Raw genomic sequence first — 23884 nt, forward strand, 5'->3', positions numbered from 1 at the left:
TGTATATTACCTGGATGATATATGACTGTATATTACCTGGATGATATATTACCTGGATGACAGATGACTGTATATTACCTGGATGATAGATGACTGTATATTACCTGGATGATAGATGACTGTATATTACCTGGATGATATATTACCTGGATGACAGATGACTGTATATTACCTGGATGATATATGACTGTATATTACCTGGATGATATATTACCTGGATGATAGATGACTGTATATTACCTGGATGATAGATGACTGTATATTACCTGGATGATATATTACCTGGATGACAGATGACTGTATATTACCTGGATGATAGATGACTGTATATTACCTGGATGATAGATGACTGTATATTACCTGGATGATATATTACCTGGATGACAGATGACTGTATATTACCTGGATGATAGATGACTGTATATTACCTGGATGATAGATGACTGTATATTACCTGGATGATATATTACCTGGATGACAGATGACTGTATATTACCTGGATGATATATTACCTGGATGACAGATGACTGTATATTACCTGGATGATAGATGACTGTATATTACCTGGATGATAGATGACTGTATATTACCTGGATGATAGATGACTGTATATTACCTGGATGATAGATGACTGTATATTACCTGGATGATAGATGACTGTATATTACCTGGATGATAGATGACTGTATATTACCTGGATGATAGATGACTGTATATTACCTGGATGATATATGACTGTATATTACCTGGATGATAGATGACTGTATATTACCTGGATGATAGATGACTGTATATTACCTGGATGATAGATGACTGTATATTACCTGGATGATAGATGACTGTATATTACCTGGATGATAGATGACTGTATATTACCTGGATGATAGATGACTGTATATTACCTGGATGATAGATGACTGTATATTACCTGGATGATATATGACTGTATATTACCTGGATGATAGATGACTGTATATTACCTGGATGATATATTACCTGGATGATATATGACTGTATATTACCTGGATGATATATTACCTGGATGATAGATGACTGTATATTACCTGGATGATATATTACCTGGATGATAGATGACTGTATATTACCTGGATGATATATTACCTGGATGATAGATGACTGTATATTACCTGGATGATATATTACCTGGATGATAGATGACTGTATATTACCTGGATGATATATTACCTGGATGATAGATGACTGTATATTACCTGGATGATATATTAACTGGATGATAGATGACTGTATATTACCTGGATGATATATTACCTGGATGATAGATGACTGTATATTACCTGGATGATATATTAACTGGATGATAGATGACTGTATATTACCTGGATGATATATTACCTGGATGATAGATGACTGTATATTACCTGGATGATATATTACCTGGATGATAGATGACTGTATATTACCTGGATGATAGATGACTGTATATTACCTGGATGATATATTACCTGGATGATAGATGACTGTATATTACCTGGATGATAGATGACTGTATATTACCTGGATGATATATGACTGTATATTACCTGGATGATATATTACCTGGATGACAGATGACTGTATATTACCTGGATGATAGATGACTGTATATTACCTGGATGATAGATGACTGTATATTACCTGGATGATATATTACCTGGATGACAGATGACTGTATATTACCTGGATGATATATGACTGTATATTACCTGGATGATATATTACCTGGATGATAGATGACTGTATATTACCTGGATGATAGATGACTGTATATTACCTGGATGATATATTACCTGGATGACAGATGACTGTATATTACCTGGATGATAGATGACTGTATATTACCTGGATGATAGATGACTGTATATTACCTGGATGATATATTACCTGGATGACAGATGACTGTATATTACCTGGATGATATATGACTGTATATTACCTGGATGATATATTACCTGGATGATAGATGACTGTATATTACCTGGATGATAGATGACTGTATATTACCTGGATGATATATTACCTGGATGACAGATGACTGTATATTACCTGGATGATAGATGACTGTATATTACCTGGATGATAGATGACTGTATATTACCTGGATGATATATTACCTGGATGACAGATGACTGTATATTACCTGGATGATATATTACCTGGATGACAGATGACTGTATATTACCTGGATGATAGATGACTGTATATTACCTGGATGATAGATGACTGTATATTACCTGGATGATAGATGACTGTATATTACCTGGATGATAGATGACTGTATATTACCTGGATGATAGATGACTGTATATTACCTGGATGATAGATGACTGTATATTACCTGGATGATAGATGACTGTATATTACCTGGATGATATATGACTGTATATTACCTGGATGATAGATGACTGTATATTACCTGGATGATAGATGACTGTATATTACCTGGATGATAGATGACTGTATATTACCTGGATGATAGATGACTGTATATTACCTGGATGATAGATGACTGTATATTACCTGGATGATAGATGACTGTATATTACCTGGATGATAGATGACTGTATATTACCTGGATGATATATGACTGTATATTACCTGGATGATAGATGACTGTATATTACCTGGATGATATATTACCTGGATGATATATGACTGTATATTACCTGGATGATATATTACCTGGATGATAGATGACTGTATATTACCTGGATGATATATTACCTGGATGATAGATGACTGTATATTACCTGGATGATATATTACCTGGATGATAGATGACTGTATATTACCTGGATGATATATTACCTGGATGATAGATGACTGTATATTACCTGGATGATATATTACCTGGATGATAGATGACTGTATATTACCTGGATGATATATTACCTGGATGATAGATGACTGTATATTACCTGGATGATATATTACCTGGATGATAGATGACTGTATATTACCTGGATGATAGATGACTGTATATTACCTGGATGATAGATGACTGTATATTACCTGGATGATATATTACCTGGATGATAGATGACTGTATATTACCTGGATGATATATTACCTGGATGATAGATGACTGTATATTACCTGGATGATAGATGACTGTATATTACCCGGATGACATGTACAGTAGCTAACACACTGTCATCACAAAGGGTACCCTCCTCTCTACCAAACTGTTTTCATGTGTGGTAACATGTTCTGTCTGTGGTGTAATATGTTATATCTGTGGTGTAGAATGGGTACCCTCCTCTGTGGTGTAATATGTTATATCTGTGGTGTAGAATGGGTACCCTCCTCTGTGGTGTAATATGTTATATATGTGGTGTAGAATGGGTACCCTCCTCTGTGGTGTAATATGTTCTGTCTGTGGTGTAGAATGGGTACCCTCCTCTGTGGTGTAATATGTTATATTTGTGGTGTAGAATGGGTACCCTCATCTGTGGTGTAATATGTTATATATGTGGTGTAGAATGGGTACCCTCCTCTGTGGTGTAATATGTTCTGTCTGTGGTGTAGAATGGGTACCCTCCTCTGTGGTGTAATATGTTCTGTCTGTGGTGTAGAATGGCTATACTCCTCTGTGGTGTAATATGTTCTGTCTGTGGTATAGAATGGCTATACTCCTCTGTGGTGTAATATGTTCTGTCTGTTGTATAGAATGGCTATACTCCTCTCCACATCGCGGCTAAGAAGAACCAGATGGAGATCGCCACGACGCTGCTGGAGTACGGAGCCGACACCAACGCTATGACACGGCAGGGCATCACACCGCTGCACCTGGCCTCTCAGGAGGGCAACGTAGACATCGTTACCCTGCTACTGGCCAGGGACGCCACCATCAGCTTGGGCAACAAGGTGGGGGTTAGGGGTCAGGGGTTAGAGTTGTCCTGTCCTGTGTTGTAATGTGTTATGTCCTGTCCTGTGTCCTGTCCTGTGTTCTAATGTGTTATATCCTGTCTTGTGTTCTAATGTGTTATATCCTGTCCTGTGTTGTAATGTGTTATGTCCTGTCCTGTGTTGTAATGTGTTATATCCTGTCCTGTGTTCTAATGTGTTATATCCTGTCCTGTGTTGTAATGTGTTATGTCCTGTCCTGTGTTGTAATGTGTTATATCCTGTCCTGTGTCCTAATGTGTTATGTCCTGTCCTGTGTTCTAATGTGTTATGTCCTGTCCTGTGTCCTGTCCTGTGTTGTAATGTGTCCTGTCCTGTGTTGTAATGTGTTATATCCTGTCCTGTGTCCTAATGTGTTATATCCTGTCCTGTGTTCTAATGTGTTATGTCCTGTCCTGTGTCTTGTCCTGTGTTGTAATGTGTTATGGCCTGTCCTGTGTTGTAATGTGCTATATCCTGTCCTGTGTCCTAATGTGTTATATCCTGTCCTGTGTTCTAATGTGTTATGTCCTGTCCTGTGTCCTGTCCTGTGTTGTAATGTGTCCTGTCCTGTCCTGTGTTGTAATGTGTTGTGTCCTGTCCTGTGTTGTAATGTGTTATGTCCTGTCCTGTGTCCTGTCCTGTGCTGTAATGTGTCCTGTCCTGTCCTGTGTCATGTCCTGTGTTGTAATGTGTTATGTCCTGTCCTGTGATGTGTTGTAATGTGTTATGTCCTGTCCTGTGTCCTGTCCTGTGTTGTAATGTGTTTTGTCCTGTCCTGTGTCCTGTCCTGTGTTGTAATGTGTTTTGTCCTGTCCTGTGTCCTGTCCTGTGTTGTAATGTGTCCTGTCCTGTCCTGTGTCATGTCCTGTGTTGTAATGTGTTATGTCCTGTCCTGTCCTGTGTTGTAATGTGTTATGTCCTGTCCTGTGTCCTGTCCTGTGTTGTAATGTGTTTTGTCCTGTCATGTGTCCTGTCCTGTGTTGTAATGTGTCCTGTCCTGTCCTGTGTCCTGTCCTGTGTTGTAATGTGTTATGTCCTGTCCTGTCCTGTGTTGTAATGTGTTATGTCCTGTCCTGTGTCCTCTCCTCTCAGAGTGGTCTGACTCCTCTCCACCTGGCAGCTCAGGACGACAAGGTCAACGTAGCTGAGGTGCTGGTTAACCAGGGGGCCACGGTTGACCCAGAGACTAAGGTACACATGCACGTACACACCACATGTTCAGCTCTGGCCTGACAGCTGTGTAGGTCAGCTAGTCCCTCCTCACACCTCACTGCAGAACACTCATTGAGAAACACAACAGAGAGACCAGAAGCTAGAAACCAGAGAGGAGAGCGAGACAAGAAGGTCTAGAAACCAGGAGAGAGAGACCAGGAGGACTAGAAACCTAGAGAGAGACCAGAAGGACTAGAAACCAGGAGAGGAGAGCGAGACTAGAAGGCCTAGAAACACAGAGGGAGAGACCAGGAGGACTAGAAACCTAGAGAGAGACCAGAAGGTCTAGAAACCAGAGAGGAGAGACCAGAAGGACTAGAAACCTAGAGAGAGAGACCAGGAAGACTAGAAACCAGGAGAGAGAGACCAGGAAGACTAGAAACCCAGAGAGGAGTGCGAGACCAGAAGGACTAGAAACCAGAGAGAGAGAGACCAGGAAGAGAAAGGAGAGCGACCAAAGAGAGGGAGAGAGAGAGAGAAAGATCCCAGGAGGACTAGAAACCTAGAGAGAGACCAGAAGGACTAGAAACCAGGAGAGGAGACCGAGACTAGAAGGTCTAGAAACCCAGAGAGAGAGACCAGAAGGACTAGAAACCTAGAGAGAGAGACCAGGAAGACTAGAAACCAGGAGAGAGAGACCAGGAAGACTAGAAACCCAGAGAGGAGTGCGAGACCAGAAGGACTAGAAACCAGAGAGAGAGAGACCAGGAAGAAAGGAGAGCGACCAAAGAGAGGGAGAGAGAGAGAGAAAGATCCCAGAGAGAGAGAAAGTCCCCAGAGAGATGAGAGAGAAGGACCACAGAGATCAGAGAGAAGGACCAGAGAGAAAGACCAGAGAGATCAGAGTGAAGGACCAGAGAGATCAGAGAGAAGGACCAGAGAGACGAGAGAGAAGGACCAGAGAGATCAGAGAGAAGGACCAGAGAGATCAGAGAGAAGGACCAGAGAGACGAGAGAGAAGGACCAGAGAGATGAGAGAGAAGACCCAGAGAGACAAGAGAGAAGGACCAGAGAGATGAGAGAGAAGGCCCAGAGAGATCAGAGAGAAGGACCAGAGAGATCAGAGAGAAAGACCAGAGAGATCAGAGTGAAGGACCAGAGAGATCAGAGAGAAGGACCAGAGAGATCAGAGAGAAGGACCAGAGAGACGAGAGAGAAGGACCAGAGAGATCAGAGAGAAGGACCAGAGAGATCAGACAGAAGGACTAGCGAGACGAGAGAGAAGGACCAGAGAGATGAGAGAGAAGACCCAGAGAGACAAGAGAGAAGGACCAGAGAGATCAGAGAGAAAGGGCCAGAGAGATCAGAGAGAAGCCCCAGAGAGATCAGAGAGAAACCAGAGAGATCAGAGAGAAAGATCAGAGAGAAGGACCAGAGAGATCAAAGAGAAGGACCAGAGAGACAAGAGAGAAGGACCAGAGAGATCAGAGAGAAGGACCAGCGAGACGAGAGAGAAGGACCAGAGAGACGAAAGAGAAGGACCAGAGAGATGAGAGAGAAGAACCAGAGAGATGAGAGAGAAGGACCAGAGAGATGAGAGAGACCACTGTTCCGAGGCCATTACACCAGGCATAACACTTGGTTTATGTTTCTGTTTCCCTAGATGGGATACACTAGTGGTTACACCAGGCATAACACTTGGTTTATGTTTCCCTAGATGGGATACACTAGTGGTTACACCAGGCATAACACTTGGTTTATGTTTCCCTAGATGGGATACACTAGTGGTTACACCAGGCATAACACTTGGTTTATGTTTCTGTTTCCCTAGATGGGATACATTAGTGGTTACACCAGGCATAACACTTGGTTTATGTTTCTGTTTCCCTAGATGGGATACACTAGTGGTTACACCAGGCATAACACTTGGTTTATGTTTCTGTTTCCCTAGATGGGATACACTAGTGGTTACACCAGGCATAACACTTGGTTTATGTTTCTGTTTCCCTAGATGGGATACACTAGTGGTTACACCAGTCATAAAACTTGGTTTCTGTTTCCCTAGATGGGATACACTAGTGGTTACACCAGGCATAACACTTGGTTTATGTTTCCCTAGATGGGATACACTAGTGGTTACACCAGGCATAACACTTGGTTTCTGTTTCCCTAGATGGGATACACTAGTGGTTACACCAGGTATAACACTTGGTTTCTGTTTCCCTAGATGGGATACACTAGTGGTTACACCAGGCATAACACTTGGTTTCTGTTTCCCTAGATGGGATACCCTTTGGTTACACCAGGCATAACACTTGAGTTCTGTTTCCCTAGATGGGATACACTAGTGGTTACACCAGGCATAACACTTGGTTTATGTTTCTGTTTCTCTAGATGGGATACACTAGTGGTTACACCAGGCATAACACTTGGTTTATGTTTCCCTAGATGGGATACACTAGTGGTTACACCAGGCATAACACTTGGTTTATGTTTCTGTTTCTCTAGATGGGATACACTAGTGGTTACACCAGGCATAACACTTGATTTATGTTTCCCTAGATGGGATACACTAGTAGTTACACCAGGCATAACACTTGGTTTCTGTTTCTGTTTCCCTAGATGGGATACACTAGTGGTTACACTAGGCATAACACTTGATTTATGTTTCTGTTTCTCTAGATGGGATACACTAGTGGTTACACCAGGCATAACACTTGAGTTCTGTTTCCCTAGATGGGATACACTAGTAGTTACACCAGGCATAACACTTGGTTTATGTTTCTGTTTCCCTAGATGGGATACACTAGTGGTTACACCAGGCATAACACTTGAGTTCTGTTTCCCTAGATGGGATACACTAGTGGTTACACCAGGCATAACACTTGATTTCTGTTTCCCTAGATGGGATACACTAGTGGTTACACCAGGCATAACACCTGATTTCTGTTTATGTTTCCCTAGATGGGATACACTAGTGGTTACACCAGGCATAACACTTGATTTCTGTTTCCCTAGATGGGATACACTAGTGGTTACACCAGGCATAACACTTGATTTATGTTTCTGTTTCCCTAGATGGGATACACTAGTGGTTACACCAGGCATAACACTTGATTTCTGTTTCTCTAGATGGGATACACTAGTGGTTACACCAGGCATAACACCTGATTTATGTTTCTGTTTCCCTAGATGGGATACACTAGTGGTTACACCAGGCATAACACTTGATTTCTGTTTCTGTTTCCCTAGATGGGATACACTAGTGGTTACACCAGGCATAACACTTGATTTCTGTTTCTGTTTCCCTAGATGGGATACTCTAGTGGTTACACCAGGCATAACACTTGATTTATGTTTCCCTGGATGGGATACACTAGTAGTTACACCAGGCATAACACTTGGTTTATGTTTCCCTAGATGGGAAACACTAGTGGCTACACCAGGCATAACTCTTGGTTTATGTTTCTGTTTCTCTAGATGGGATACACTAGTGGTTACACCAGGCATAACACCTGATTTCTGTTTATGTTTCCCTAGATGGGATACACTAGTGGTTACACCAGGCATGACACTTGGTTTCTGTGTCCCTAGATGGGATACAGTCCGCTGCACGTGGCGTGTCACTATGGAAACGTGAAGATGGTCAACTTCCTGCTAAAGAACCAGGCCAAGATCAACGCCAAAACCAAGGTGAGGCTCCCCTCCAGATTGAACATATCTATATAGATGTTGATGGTTGTAGGTATGGGTGTTGGAGTGGGTATGTGTTGGTGTGTTTAATTAAAGAGGTGTGTCTGATCTCTCCTCCTCCCCCTTCAGAACGGATACACCCCCCTCCATCAGGCGGCCCAGCAAGGCCACACCCACATCATCAACCTACTGCTGCAGCACGGAGCCTCTCCCAACCAAGTCACTGTGGTGAGAACACACACACCTGCTGCAGCACGGGGCCTCCCAAACGAGCTGACTGTGCTGAGCAAAGGATTCTGGGAGACATTGCCATGACCCAGAGCCCCCACAGCTGGGACTACACTGTCACCAACACTATCTCATACACACTAGGCTGTCATTAGCATGCACTGTAACAGTCACATCACAAACACAGTGGTCCATCCATTGTCTTTGGTATAAACAGTAGATACTGACACACGAGGAGGGGTCAGGGGATAGGGGTCATAGTAATATCTGACTGTCTTTAACAGAATGGTAACACAGCCCTGTCCATCACCAGGAGGCTGGGTTATAGGTCAGGGGTTAGGGGTCATAGTAATATCTGACTATCTTTAACAGAATGGTAACACAGCCCTGTCCATCACCAGGAGGCTGGGTTATAGGTCAGGGGTTAGGGGTCATAGTAATATCTGACTGTCTTTAACAGAATGGTAACACAGCCCTGTCCATAGCCAGGAGGCTGGGTTATAGGTCAGGGGTTAGGGGTCATAGTAATATCTGACTGTCTTTAACAGAATGGTAACACAGCCCTATCCTTAGCCAGGAGGCTGGGTTATAGGTCAGGGGTTAGGGGTCATAGTAATATCTGACTGTCTTTAACAGAATGGTAACACAGCCCTGTCCATAGCCAGGAGGCTGGGTTATAGGTCAGGGGTTAGGGGTCATAGTAATATCTGACTGTCTTTAACAGAATGGTAACACAGCCCTGCCCATAGCCAGGAGGCTGGGTTATAGGTCAGGGGTTAGGGGTCATAGTAATATCTGACTGTCTTTAACAGAATGGTAACACAGCCCTGTCCATAGCCAGGAGGCTGGGTTAGGGGTTAGGGGTCAGGGGTTAGGGGTAATAGTAATAGTAATATCTGACTGTCTTTAACAGAATGGTAACACAGCCCTGTCCATCACCAGGAGGCTGGGTTATAGGTCAGGGGTTAGGGGTCATAGTAATATCTGACTGTCTTTAACAGAATGGTAACACAGCCCTGCCCATAGCCAGGAGGCTGGGTTATAGGTCAGGGGATAGGGGTCATAGTAATATCTGACTGTCTTTAACAGAATGGTAACACAGCCCTGCCCATAGCCAGGAGGCTGGGTTATAGGTCAGGGGTTAGGGGTCATAGTAATATCTGACTGTCTTTAACAGAATGGTAACACAGCCCTGCCCATAGCCAGGAGGCTGGGTTATAGGTCAGGGGTTAGGGGTCATAGTAATATCTGACTGTCTTTAACAGAATGGTAACACAGCCCTGTCCATCACCAGGAGGCTGGGTTAGGGGTTAGGGGTCAGGGGTCACAGTAATAGTAATATCTGACTGTCTTTAACAGAATGGTAACACAGCCCTGTCCATAGCCAGGAGGCTGGGATACATCTCTGTAGTGGATACTCTGAAGGTCGTCACTGAGGAAACACAGACCACTCTGGTGAGACCAGGAGATACTGTTCTTATTACGTTAGTGTATGAAACAGCTGAACTGTGTTAACTAAAGCCTTCTAGAAACACCATGAGAAGTACAGTAGCCTGCATATCTAAATACATATCTGTTGTCTTACAGTTATCCACATGTAAAATAACATCCTTCGTTTGTTAACGACTCATTAGAAGGTTTGTTCCCTTTCTAGACGGTGACCGAGAAACATAAGATGAACGTTCCAGAAACCATGAACGAGGTTCTGGACATGTCAGATGATGAGGGTAAGAGATGCAGGAGTTATGTTTTAATAACCTGATCATATCCAGTGAGAGGTGCAGGAATTATGTTTTAATAACCTGATCATATCCAGTGAGAGATGTAGGAGTTATGTTTTAATAACCTGATCATATCCAGTGAGAGATGTAGGAGTTATGTTTTAATAACCTGATCATATCCAGTGAGAGATGTAGGAGTTATGTTTTAATAACCTGATCATATCCAGTGAGAGATGTAGGAGTTGTGTTTTAATAACCTGATCATATCCAGTGAGAGATGCAGGAGTTATGTTTTAATAACCTGATCATATCCAGTGAGAGATGTAGGAGTTATGTTTTAATAACCTGATCATATCCAGTGAGAGATGTAGGAGTTATGTTTTAATAACCTGATCATATCCAGTGAGAGATGTAGGAGTTATGTTTTAATAACCTGATCATATCCAGTGAGAGATGTAGGAGTTATGTTTTAATAACCTGATCATATCCAGTGAGAGATGCAGGAGTTGTGTTTTAATAACCTGATCATATCCAGTGAGAGATGTAGGAGTTATGTTTTAATAACCTGATCATATCCAGTGAGAAATGTTTTAATAACCTGATCATATCCAGTGAGAGATGTAGGAGTTGTGTTTTAATAACTTGATCATATCCAGTGAGAGATGTAGGAGTTATGTTTTAATAACCTGATCATATCCAGTGAGAAATGTAGGAGTTATGTTTTAATAACCTGATCATATCCAGTGAGAGATGTTTTAATAACCTGATCATATCCTTATGATAAATCAACATAATATATGGTTTAGGTTTATGTATTTTTACGCTTGATAATTTTTCTATGATTTTTAACACTTTACTCGTTCAAATTACACAGTTGGTAAAGCCAATGTACCTGAAATGCTCAATGAAGACTATTTATCTGATGTTGAAGAAGGTACTTTCACCTTTTTACTTTTTCTTAGTTTCTTCAGCAGATGTTTGACAGATGTCTCTGTTATTTTCTTTCGTCTCAGTTCGTCTCAGACTAACCAGATATCGTCTCCTGTCTCACGCTAGGTGTGTTGTCATGGACTCTGTATTTTATGCTTTGGTATCCCAGGAATATTCCTTTATCTGGGTTGAACCCAGGGAACTTGAATCTGATTTTTCAGAGGTGCAGGGTGCAGAGAGAGAGATGACATTTATAACATACCTTACTCAATCAAATCATCTTGATACAGGATCTTTGTTTTAACAGAGATGACATTTATAACATACCTTACTCACTGAAATCATCTTGATACAGGATCTTTGTTTTAACAGAGATGACATTTATAACATACCTTACTCACTGAAATCATCTTGATACAGGATCTTTGTTTTAACAGAGATGACATTTATAACATACCTTACTCACTGAAATCATCTTGATACAGGATCTTTGTTTTAACAGAGATTACATTTATAACATACCTTACTCACTGAAATCATCTTGATACAGAATCTTTGTTTTAACAGAGATGACATTTATAACATACCTTACTCACTGAAATCATCTTGATACAGGATATTTGTTTTAACAGAGATGACATTTATAACATACCTTACTCACTGAAATCATCTTGATACAGGATCTTTGTTTTAACAGAGATGACATTTATAACATACCTTACTCACTGAAATCATCTTGATACAGGATCTTTGTTTTAACAGAGATGACATTTATAACATACCTTACTCACTGAAATCATCTTGATACAGGATCTTTGTTTTAACAGAGATGACATTTATAACATACCTTACTCACTGAAATCATCTTGATACAGGATCTTTGTTTTAACAGAGATGACATTTATAACATACCTTACTCACTGAAATCATCTTGATACAGGATCTTTGTTTTAACAGAGATGACATTTTCTAACATACCTTACTCACTGAAATCATCTTGATACAGGATCTTTGTTTTAACAGAGATGACATTTTCTAACATACCTTACTCACTGAAATCATCTTGATACAGGATCTTTGTTTTAACAGAGATGACATTTATAACATACCTTACTCACTGAAATCATCTTGATACAGGATCTTTGTTTTAACAGAGATGACATTTATAACATACCTTACTCACTGAAATCATCTTGATACAGGATCTTTGTTTTAACAGAGATGACATTTATAACATACCTTACTCACTGAAATCATCTTGATACAGGATCTTTGTTTTAACAGAGATGACATTTATAACATACCTTACTCACTGAAATCATCTTGATACAGGATCTTTGTTTTAACAGAGATGACATTTATAACATACCTTACTCACTGAAATCATCTTGATACAGGATCTTTGTTTTAACAGAGATGACATTTATAACATACCTTACTCACTGAAATCATCTTGATACAGGATCTTTGTTTTAACAGAGATGACATTTATAACATACCTTACTCACTGAAATCATCTTGATACAGGATCTTTGTTTTAACAGAGATGACATTTATAACATACCTTACTCACTGAAATCATCTTGATACAGGATCTTTGTTTTAACAGAGATGACATTTATAACATACCTTACTCAATCAAATCATCTTGATACAGGATCTTTGTTTTAACAGAGATGGAATTTCAGTGTGTCTATGAGAGCTACTGTCGTAAGTGCAGACTTTGACTTTACATTAATGATACTAAACACAAACTAACGGTGTTTGTGTTCAAATGGTTTCTAATATAGAGTGAAGTGGACAGATTTAACTGTCTCTAAATGTATCTCTGCTGTAGCTGAGTGTGTAGTTACAGCTCACTGACCGTGGTACTGAGATATCATCGTATTAACGGCTGTGTGTCTCCGTAACACCCTGCAACATGCTAAACATAGATCACTCATTTCCTCAACACTGTTAAGGCCAGAGTAATGCTCAGAAATACAGTCAAACGTTTCCCTCCAGGTGTCGTGTATCTGTGTGTTTCACGTGGCCTTGACCCCTAGCCAGGTATTAGCCAATAGCAAGGTCTAGTTCAGACCAACAGCCAGGTATTAGCCAATAGAAAGGTCTATTTCAGACCAACATACAGTTATTAGCCAATAGCAAGGTCTAGTTCAGACCAACAGCCAGCTATTAGCCAATAGCAAGGTCTAGTTCAGACCAACAGCCAGGTATTAGCCAATAGGAAGGTCTAGTTCAGACCAACAGCCAGGTATTAGCCAATAGAAAGGTCTAGCTCAGACCAACAGCCAGTTATTAGCCAATAGCAAGGTCTAGTTCAGACCAACAGCCAGGTATTAGCCAATAGAAAGGTCTATTTCAGACCAACAGACAGTTATTAGCCAATAGCAAGGTCTAGTTCAGACCAACAGCCAGCTATTAGCCAATAGCAAGGTCTAGTTCAGACCAACAGCCAGGTATTAGCCAATAGGAAGGTCTAGTTCAGACCAACAGCCAGGTATTAGCCAATAGGAAGGTCTAGTTCAGACCAACAGTCAGGTATTAGCCAATAGCAAGGTCTAGTTCAGACCAACAGCCAGTTATTAGCCAATAGAAAGGTCTAGTTCAGACCAACAGACAGTTATTAGCCAATAGAAAGGTCTAGTTCAGACCAACAGACAGTTATTAGCCAAACGAAATACAGCTGACTGTCCCAGCCTTACTACCATACCACTGTCACTGATCTAGTCCTGTCCTGGTCTGATCTAGTCCTGTTCTGGACCCTCAGTCCTGTCCTGGTCTGATCTAGTCCTGTCCTGGTCTGATCTAGTCCTGTCCTGGACCCTCAGTCCTGTCCTGGACCCTCAGTCCTGTCCTGGTCTGATCTAGTCCTGTCCTGGTCTGATCTAGTCCTGTCCTGGTCTGATCTAGTCCTGTCCTGGACCCTCAGTCCTGTCCTGGTCTGATCTAGTCCTGTCCTGGACCCTCAGTCCTGTCCTGGTCTGATCTAGTCCTGTCCTGGTCTGATCTAGTACTGTCCTGGTCTGATCTAGTCCTGTCCTGGACCCTCAGTCCTGTCCTGGTCTGATCTAGTCCTGTCTTGGACCCTCAGTCCTGTCCTGGTCTGATCTAGTCCTGTCCTGGTCTGATCTAGTCCTTTACTCTGGAGACACAGGACAGCTGTAAGACATGATACCCTTAGAGCCTCAGGAGGCAGGCAGGAGAAAGCTGATCTGTTTGTGAGTGAAAGAGAGAGAGAGAGAGACAGAGAGAGACAGAGAGAGAGACATTGCTTTGAAAATGTTTGAGTGCAGAGCTTGTTGCTGAATCCTGTGTCCCTCGACTGGATCTTGCGTAGTAAGTGATCGTCTCTGAGTGATTAGGACAGAGAGGGTGGAGTAGGTTTTCTGGTGTGATTAGGACAGAGAGGGTTGAGTAGGTTTTCTGGTGTGATTAGGACAGAGAGGGTGGAGTAGGTTTTCTGGTGTGATTAGGACAGAGAGGGTGGAGTAGGTTTTCTAGTGTGATTAGGACAGAGAGGGTGGAGTAGGTTTTCTGGTGTGATTAGGACAGAGAGGGTGGAGTAGGTTTTCTGGTGTGATTAGGACAGAGAGGGTGGAGTAGGTTTTCTGGTATGATTAGGACAGAGAGAGTGGAGTAGGTTTTCTAGTGTGATTAGGACAGAGAGGGTTGAGTAGGTTTTCTGGTGTGATTAGGACAGAGAGGGTGGAGTAGGTTTTCTGGTGTGATTAGGACAGAGAGGGTGGAGTAGGTTTTCTGGTGTGATTAGGACAGAGAGGGTGGAGTAGGTTTTCTGGTGTGATTAGGACAGAGAGGGTTGAGTAGGTTTTCTGGTGTGATTAGGACAGAGAGGGTGGAGTAGGTTTTCTGGTGTGATTAGGACAGAGAGGGTGGAGTAGGTTTTCTGGTGTGATTAGGACAGAGAGGGTGGAGTAGGTTTTCTGGTGTGATTAGGACAGAGAGGGTGGAGTAGGTTTTCTAGTGTGATTAGGACAGAGAGGGTGGAGTAGGTTTTCTGGTGTGATTAGGACAGAGAGGGTTGAGTAGGTTTTCTGGTGTGATTAGGACAGAGTGGGTGGAGTAGATTTTCTAGTGTGATTAGGACAGAGTGGGTGGAGTAGGTTTTCTGGTGTGATTAGGACAGAGAGGGTGGAGTAGGTTTTCTGGTGCGATTAGGACAGAGAGAGTGGAGTAGGTTTTCTGGTGTGATTAGGACAGAGAGGGTGGAGTAGGTTTTCTGGTGCGATTAGGACAGAGAGGGTGGAGTAGGTTTTCTGGTGCGATTAGGACAGAGAGGGTTGAGTAGGTTTTCTGGTGCGATTAGGACAGAGAGGGTGGAGTAGGTTTTCTGGTGTGATTAGGACAGAGTGGGTGGAGTAGGTTTTCTGGTGTGATTAGGACAGAGAGGGTGGAGTAGGTTTTCTGGTGCGATTAGGACAGAGAGAGTGGAGTAGGTTTTCTGGTGTGATTAGGACAGAGAGGGTTGAGTAGGTTTTCTGGTGTGATTAGGACAGAGAGGGTGGAGTAGGTTTTCTGGTGTGATTAGGACAGCGATGGTGGAGTAGGTTTTCTGGTGTGATTAGGACAGAGAGGGTGGAGTAGGTTTTCTGGTGTGATTAGGACAGAGAGGGTTGAGTAGGTTTTCTGGTGGGATTAGGACAGAGAGGGTGGAGTAGGTTTTCTGGTGTGATTAGGACAGAGAGTGTGGAGTAGGTTTTCTGGTGTGATTAGGACAGAGAGGGTGGAGTAGGTTTTCTGGTGTGATTAGGACAGAGAGTGTGGAGTAGGTTTTCTGGTGTGATTAGGACAGAGAGTGTTGAGGGAAAGAGAGGGTGGCGGGAGAGGGAGAGAGAGGGTGGAGGGACAGAGAGTGGAGAGGGAGAGAGGGAGAGAGTGTGGCGGGAGAGAGAGAGGGTGGCGGGAGAGATGGAGAGAGGGAGAGAGAGGGTTGAGGGAGAGGGGGAAGGTAATACTTGAATGGACATTCTTGTGAGGAATGTCACCAGATGAGGTCTGTCAAGTTTTGTTGTGTGTTTCTGCAGTTAGAGAGGGCAGGGGAGGAGAGGGAGAGGCGATGGGAGGAGGGGGAGGAGAGGGAGAGGTGCAGGGGAGAGGTTGGCGGAACAGGGGAGGAGGGGGGAGGTTGGAGGAATGGGGGAAGAGGGGGGAGGTTGGAGGAATGGGGGAGGCGGGGGGAGGTTGGAGGAATGGGGGAGGAGGTTGGAGGAATGGGGGAGGAGGTTGGAGGGGGGGGGGAGAGGGAGAGGCGATTGGAGAGGTGCAGGGGGGAGGTTGGAGGAATGGGGAAGTGGGGGAGGTTGGAGGAATGGGGGAGGGGTTGCTGTAGATCAGCAAGGGGTCGATGAACTCTGCTTTATCGCCGGTGGAATGCTGTTCTCCCCTCGCTGGATGGCTAGCTGGCTGGTCGATGTGCACTTGCTCTAGTTTCTACGTTTTAACCCCTCCTTTCCTCTGCGTCATCTCTCTCCAACGTCCATTAACACTCTGCATCGGGACTCCCCTGGACGGCTAACTCTACAAACCTACTCATCATAGCTGCAATATTGGCTTCTAACTTTAGAATGGGTGTTGTTGTTGAACACGTTGTTTTCACTGCTTAAACCATTGCTGTGTATTCAGTGACTAAACAAGCGTTGTGTGAGTAACTGAGTAGCCCAGTGGCCTGTCAGCTGTGTGTCCCGTGGCAGAGCAGGGGACAGGACAGTGGAACAGGCCTCCAGGCTATTGATCTGCTAAAACAGCCTGTCTGGTCTGTAGACACTCCTACTGGACCTGCTTTCAGGGGTTAGAGCATGGCTGTTACTGTTAGGACAGCAGAGAGAGGGGACTGGACTAGAGGAGTATAGGGAGAGGGGACTGGACTAGAGGAGTGTAGGGAGAGAGAGGACTGGACTAGAGGAGTATAGGGAGAGGGGACTGGACTAGAGGAGTATAGGGAGAGGGGACTGGACTAGAGGAGTATAGGGAGAGGGGACTGGACTAGAGGAGTATAGGGAGAGGGGACTGGACTAGAGGACTGTCTAACTAACTGGAGAGAAGGGACTGTGACTTATAGACTGTCTAACTAACTGGAGAGAGGGGCCTGCGACTTATAGACTGTCTAACTAACTGGAGAGAGAGGACTGTGAGCTGTAGACTGTCTAACTAACTGGAGAGAAGGGACTGTGACTTATAGACTGTCTAACTAACTGGAGAGAAGGGACTGTGACTTGAGGACTGTCTAACTAACTGGAGAGAGGGGACTGGACTTGAGGACTGTCTAACTAACTGGAGAGAGGGGACTGTGAGCTGTGGACTGTCTAACTAACTGGAGAGAGAGGACTGGACTAGAGGACTGTCTAACTAACTGGAGAGAGAGGACTGTGAGCTGTGGACTGTCTAACTAACTGGAGAGAGGGGACTGTGACTTGAGGACTGTCTAACTAACTGGAGAGAGGGGACTGTGAGCTGTGGACTGTCTAACTAACTGGAGAGAGAGGACTGGACTAGAGGAGTGTCTAACTAACTGGAGAGAAGGGACTGGACTAGAGGACTGTCTAACTAACTGGAGAGAGAGGACTGGACTAGAGGACTGTCTAACTAACTGGAGAGAGAGGACTGTGAGCTGTGGACTGTCTAACTAACTGGAGAGGGAGGACTGGACTAGAGGACTGTCTAACTAACTGGAGAGAGGGGACTGTGACCTGTGGACTGTCTAACTAACTGGTTGCTGTTATGTCAGGTGAGGATGCGATGACAGGCGACACGGATAAGTACCTGGGACCCCAGGACCTGAAAGAGCTGGGAGACGACTCTCTGCCTCAGGAGGGATACATGGGCTTTAGCATCGGAGCACGCAGCGCCAGGTACCATACCCACTACCCTCTACCCTCTACCCTCTACCCACTACCCACTACCCTCTACCCACTACCCTCTACCCACTACCCACTACCCTCTACCCACTACCCTCTACCCACTACCCACTACCCTCTACCCACTACCCTCTACCCACTACCCACTACCCTCTACCCACTACCCTCTACCCTCTACCCACTACCCACTACCCACTACCCTCTACCCTGTACCCTCTACCCTCTACCCACTACCCACTACCCTCTACCCACTACCCACTACCCTATACCCACTACCGTCTACCCTCTACCCACTACCCACTACCCACTACTCTTTACACACTACCAACTACCCACTACCCACTACCCACTACCCTCTACCCTCTACCCACTACCCACTACCCACTACCCACTACCCACTACCCACTACCCACTACCCTCTACCCTCTACCCTCTACCCTCTACCCTCTACCCACTACCCTCTACCCACTACCCTCTACCCACTACCCACTACCCTCTACCCACTACCACTACACTCTACCCACTACACACTACTCTCTACCCACTACACACTACCCACTACCCTCTACCCACTACCCTCTACCCACTACCCACTACCCTCTACCCACTACCCTCTACCCACTACCCACTACCCTCTACCCTCTACCCACTACCCTCTACCCACTACCAACTACCCACTACCCTCTACCCACTACCCTCTACCCACTACTCACTACCCACTACCCACTACCCTCTACCCACTACCCTCTACCCACTACCCTCTACCCACTACACTCTACCCACTATACACTACCCTCTACCCACTACACACTACCCTCTACCCACTACCCTCTACCCACTACACACTACCCACTACCCACTACCCTTTTCACACTACCCACTACCCTCTACCCACTACCCTCTACCCACTACTCTCTAACCACTACCCTCTACCCTCTACCCACTACCCTCTACCCGCTACTCTCTACCCACTACCCACGACCCTCTACCCACTACCCACTACCCTCTACCCACTACCCTCCACCCACTACCCTCTACCCACTACCCTCTACCCACTACACTCTACCCACTACCCACTACGCTCTACCCACTACCCACTACCCTCTACCCACTACCCACTACCCTCTACCCACTACCCTCTACCCACTACCCTCTACCCACTACCCACTACCCTCTACCCACTACCCACTACCCTCTACCCACTACCCTCTACACACTACCCTCTGCCCACTACCCACTACACTCTGACATGCTGTGGTACTGTGTATAATTATTACAATGTATAATGGGTTTGATATGGACCATCAATATCTGTAGATATGTTCCTAAGGCACATCCAATTGATCATGTGATACAGGATAGTCCAATGAACATAGTTTTCCAGACAACCCTAACCCTATCAGAATCAACACTGAGTTCTTAGTATGAGCAGGGCAGTAATCACTTATCTAATAACGTTGATGTGAATTGGGTTTGTGTTCAGGAGGAAATATGATCTAGTCGTACTGTAATAGTGTGATAGTACTAACCTCAGCATCAGACACAACTACTGTGTTGGCTGCAGTGCTCTGGTCAGTGTGTTTGTGGTATGAGTAGAATTACTTCTGTTCTGCCTCTGGTTCAATAACAGGAAGGTTTAATAACCCCAGTTATCACTTCCAGTTGAAAGGAAGGTTTAATAATCCCAGTTATCACTTCCAGTTGAAAGGAAGGTTTAATAACCCCAGTTATCACTTCCAGTTGAAAGGAAGGTTTAATAACCCCAGTTATCACTTCCAGTTGAAAGGAAGGTTTAATAACCCCAGTTATCACTTCCAGTTGAAAGGAAGGTTTAATAACCCCAGTTATCACTTCCAGTTGAAAGGAAGGTTTAATAACCCCAGTTATCACTTCCAGTTGAAAGGAAGGTTTAATAACCCCAGGTATCACTTCCAGTTGAAAGGAAGGTTTAATAACCCCAGTTATCACTTCCAGTTGAAAGGAAGGTTTAATAACCCCAGTTATCACTTCCAGTTGAAAGGAAGGTTTAATAACCCCAGTTATCACTTCCAGTTGAAAGGAAGGTTTAATAACCCCAGTTATCACTTCCAGTTGAAAGGAAGGTTTAATAACCCCAGTTATCACTTCCAGTTGAAAGGAAGGTTTAATAACCCCAGTTATCACTTCCAGTTGAAAGGAAGGTTTAATAACCCCAGGTATCACTTCCAGTTGAAAGGAAGGTTTAATAACCCCAGTTATCACTTCCAGTTGAAAGGAAGGTTTAATAACCCCAGTTATCACTTCCAGTTGAAAGGAAGGTTTAATAACCCCAGTTATCACTTCCAGTTGAAAGGAAGGTTTAATAACCCCAGTTATCACGTCCAGTTGAAAGGAAGGTTTAATAACCCCAGTTATCACTTACAGTTGAAAGGAAGGTTCAGTAACCCCAGTTTCAGAGAGCGTCAGTGTTTAACATCAGTGTTTAACGTCAGTGTTTAACACAACTCAGAGCATCAGACCCAGGTCCATTACAATCACACTGCATTTCTGCTTTGTCCTTCTCACATTTGTTGCTTTCAATATCTTCTGTTTTGCACTTTTCTCCCATTTCAAACTCGTACCTCGTCCCATAGCCCCAAGGTCTGCAGGTAAGATGGGATGACATGTTTCCAGATGTCAAACTTTACTTCCTAGATCCCCAGCCAATCATCACAACTACATCAACCACTGTGTTGTGATGTCTCATTGATTTGTTGTACTCCATCTTACTGAGTGGACAGTTTGATGCTTTTAACTATGCCCTTTCATTTGACTTCCAGTGCGTTGTGATGTATCAGTATTGTGTCTGTTGGATGTAGTCTTTCTGGGGTCATGCTGCCTCTGCTTGGTTCAGTCTGTATCAGTATTGTGTCTGTTGGATGTAGTCTTTCTGGGGTCATGCTGCCTCTGCTTGGTTCAGTCTGTTCAGTTGAGATGCTGCATCGCTTTGGTTTGGACCGATTCTTTATTTTAGCTTGAAGGGATCTGTGTTAATGTGACCATCTCTTCCAAGGTAGAGACCATGGCATATGGATGCACAGTGTCTTTAGACAGTATTCACACCCTTTGACGGTTTCCACATGTTGTTTTGTTACAGCCTGAATTTAAAATGCAACATGGCTAAAGGCTATCTAAAGGCTAGAGCTGCCGGTTTCAAGCAGCAGGACACTAATCCGGACGCTTATAAGAAATCCCGCTATGCCCTCAGACGAACCCATCAAACAAGCAAAGCGTCAATACAAGAATAAGATTTAATCCTACTACACTGGCGCTGACGCTCGTCGGATATGGCAGGGCTTGCAAACTATTACGGACTACAAAGGGAAACCCAGCCGCGAGCTGCCAAGTGACGTGAGCCTACCAGATGAGCTAACTGCCTTTTATGCGTGCTTCGAGGCAAGCAATACTGATGCATACATGAGAGCACCAGCTGTTCCGGACGACCGTGTGATCACGCTCTCCGTAACAGATGTGAGCAATACCTTTAAACAGGTCAACATTCCCAAGGCCGCTGGGACAGAAGGATTACCAGGACGTGTACTCAAAGCATGCGCGGACCAACTGGCAAGTGTTTTCCCTGACCAAGTATGTAATACCGACATGTTTCAAGCAGACCACCATAGTCCCTGTGCCCAAGAAAGTGAAGGTAACCTGCCTAAATGACTACCACCCCGTAGCACTCACGTCCGTAGGTAGCCATGAAGTGCTTTGAAAGGCTGGTCATGGCTCACATCAACACCATCATCCCGGAAACCCTGGACCCACTCCAATTCACATACCGCCCCAAAAGATCCACAGATGATGCAATCTCAATCGCACTCCACACTGCCCTTTCCCACCTGGACAAAAGGAACACCTATGTGAGAATGCTGTTCATTGACTACAGCTCAGAGTTTAACACCATAGTGCCCTCAAAGCTCATCACTAAGCTAAGGACCCTGGGACTAAACACCTCTCTCTGCAACTGGATTCTGGACTTCCTGACGGGCCGCCCCCAGGTGGTAAGGGTAGGCAACAACACATCTGCCACGCTGATCCTCAACACTGGGGCCCCTCAGGGGTGCGTGCTTAGTCCCCTCCTGTACTCCCTGTTCTTCCACAACAGCTTGGCCAGGCACGATTCCAACACCGTCATTAAGTTTGCAGACTACACAACAGTAGACCTGATCACTGACAACGATGAGACAGCCTATAGGGAGTAGGTCAGAGACCTGACAGTGTGGTGCCAAGACAACAACCTCTCCCTCAATGTGAGCAGGACAAAGGAGCTGATGATGGACTATAGGAATAGGAGGGCCGAACAGGCCTGCATTAACATCAACGGGGCTGAAGTGGAGAGGGTCAAGAGTTCCAAGTTACTTGGTGTCCTCATCACCACAAACTATCATGGTCCAAACACACCAAGACAGTCGTGAAAAGGGAACGACAACAATATTTGATTTGGACTTTTTCCACATTTTGTTACGTTACAGCATTTTTTCTCAAATATATTAAATACATGTTCTTATTCATCAATCTAAACACAATACCTCATAATGACAAATTGAAAAAAAATATATAATAATCTTTGCAAATATATATTTAAAAAATAAACATAAAAAACATATTTACATAAGTATGAAACTCTAAATTGAGCTCAGGTGCATCCTGTTTCCATTGATCATCCTTGAGATGTTTCTACAACTTGATTGGAGTCCTCCTGTTGTAAATTAAATTGGACATAATTTGGAAAGGCACACACCTGTCTATATAAGGTTCCACTGTTGACAGTGCATGTCAGGAAAAAAAACGAGTCATGAGGTCGATAGAATTGTCTGTAGAGCTCCGAGACAGGATTGTGTTGAGGCACAGATCTGGGGAAGGGTACCAACAAATGTCTGCCGCATTGAAGGTCCCCCAGAACACAGTGGCCTCCATCATTCTTAAATGGAAGAAGTTTGGAACCACCAAGAATCTTCCTAGATCTTGCCACCCGGCCAAACTGAGCAATCCGGGGAGAAAGGCCTTGGTCAGGGAGGTGACCAAGAACCTGATGGCCACTCTGACAGAGCTCCAGAGTTCCTCTGTGGAGATGGGAGAACCTTCCAGAAGGACAACCATCTTTGCAGCACTCCACCAATCAGATATTTTTGGTAGAGTGGCCAGACAGAAGCCACATAACAGTTTGCCTATAGGACTCTCAGACCATGAGAAACAAGATTCTCTGGTCTGATGAAACCAATATTGAACTCTTTGGCCTGAATGCCAAGCATCATGTCTGGAGGAAACATGACACCATCCCTATGGTGAAGCATGGTGTTGGCAGCATCATGCTTTGGGGATGTTTTTCAGCGGCAGGAACTGAGAGACTAGTCAGTATTG

At 44.0% G+C, this 23884-nt stretch overlaps 1 protein-coding gene across 49 annotated transcripts in view; it reads left to right on the top strand.

The window, feature by feature from the left end:
• The window catches only part of LOC139571681 (ankyrin-3-like), a 408808-nt gene that overhangs the window by 284070 nt on the left and 100854 nt on the right, over positions 1–23884 (top strand). For 32 of the 49 annotated variants that reach the window (XM_071394781.1, XM_071394785.1, XM_071394780.1 and 29 more), the window contains 9 exons: positions 3688–3885; positions 4999–5097; positions 8653–8751; positions 8881–8979; positions 10339–10434; positions 10634–10706; positions 11575–11634; positions 13305–13340; positions 18376–18499. In XM_071394781.1, coding sequence (XP_071250882.1) covers positions 3688–3885; positions 4999–5097; positions 8653–8751; positions 8881–8979; positions 10339–10434; positions 10634–10706; positions 11575–11634; positions 13305–13340; positions 18376–18499 — 884 coding nt within the window. Of the gene's footprint in view, positions 1–3687; positions 3886–4998; positions 5098–8652; positions 8752–8880; positions 8980–10338; positions 10435–10633; positions 10707–11574; positions 11635–13304; positions 13341–14871; positions 14970–17006; positions 17292–18375; positions 18500–21117; positions 21133–23884 lie in introns of those variants that run through there. The other 17 variants (XM_071394788.1, XM_071394819.1, XM_071394790.1 and 14 more) reach the window with 6 other exon arrangements.

Source organism: Salvelinus alpinus, chromosome 3 (assembly GCF_045679555.1).
Source record: "Salvelinus alpinus chromosome 3, SLU_Salpinus.1, whole genome shotgun sequence".
NCBI lineage: Eukaryota > Metazoa > Chordata > Actinopteri > Salmoniformes > Salmonidae > Salvelinus > Salvelinus alpinus.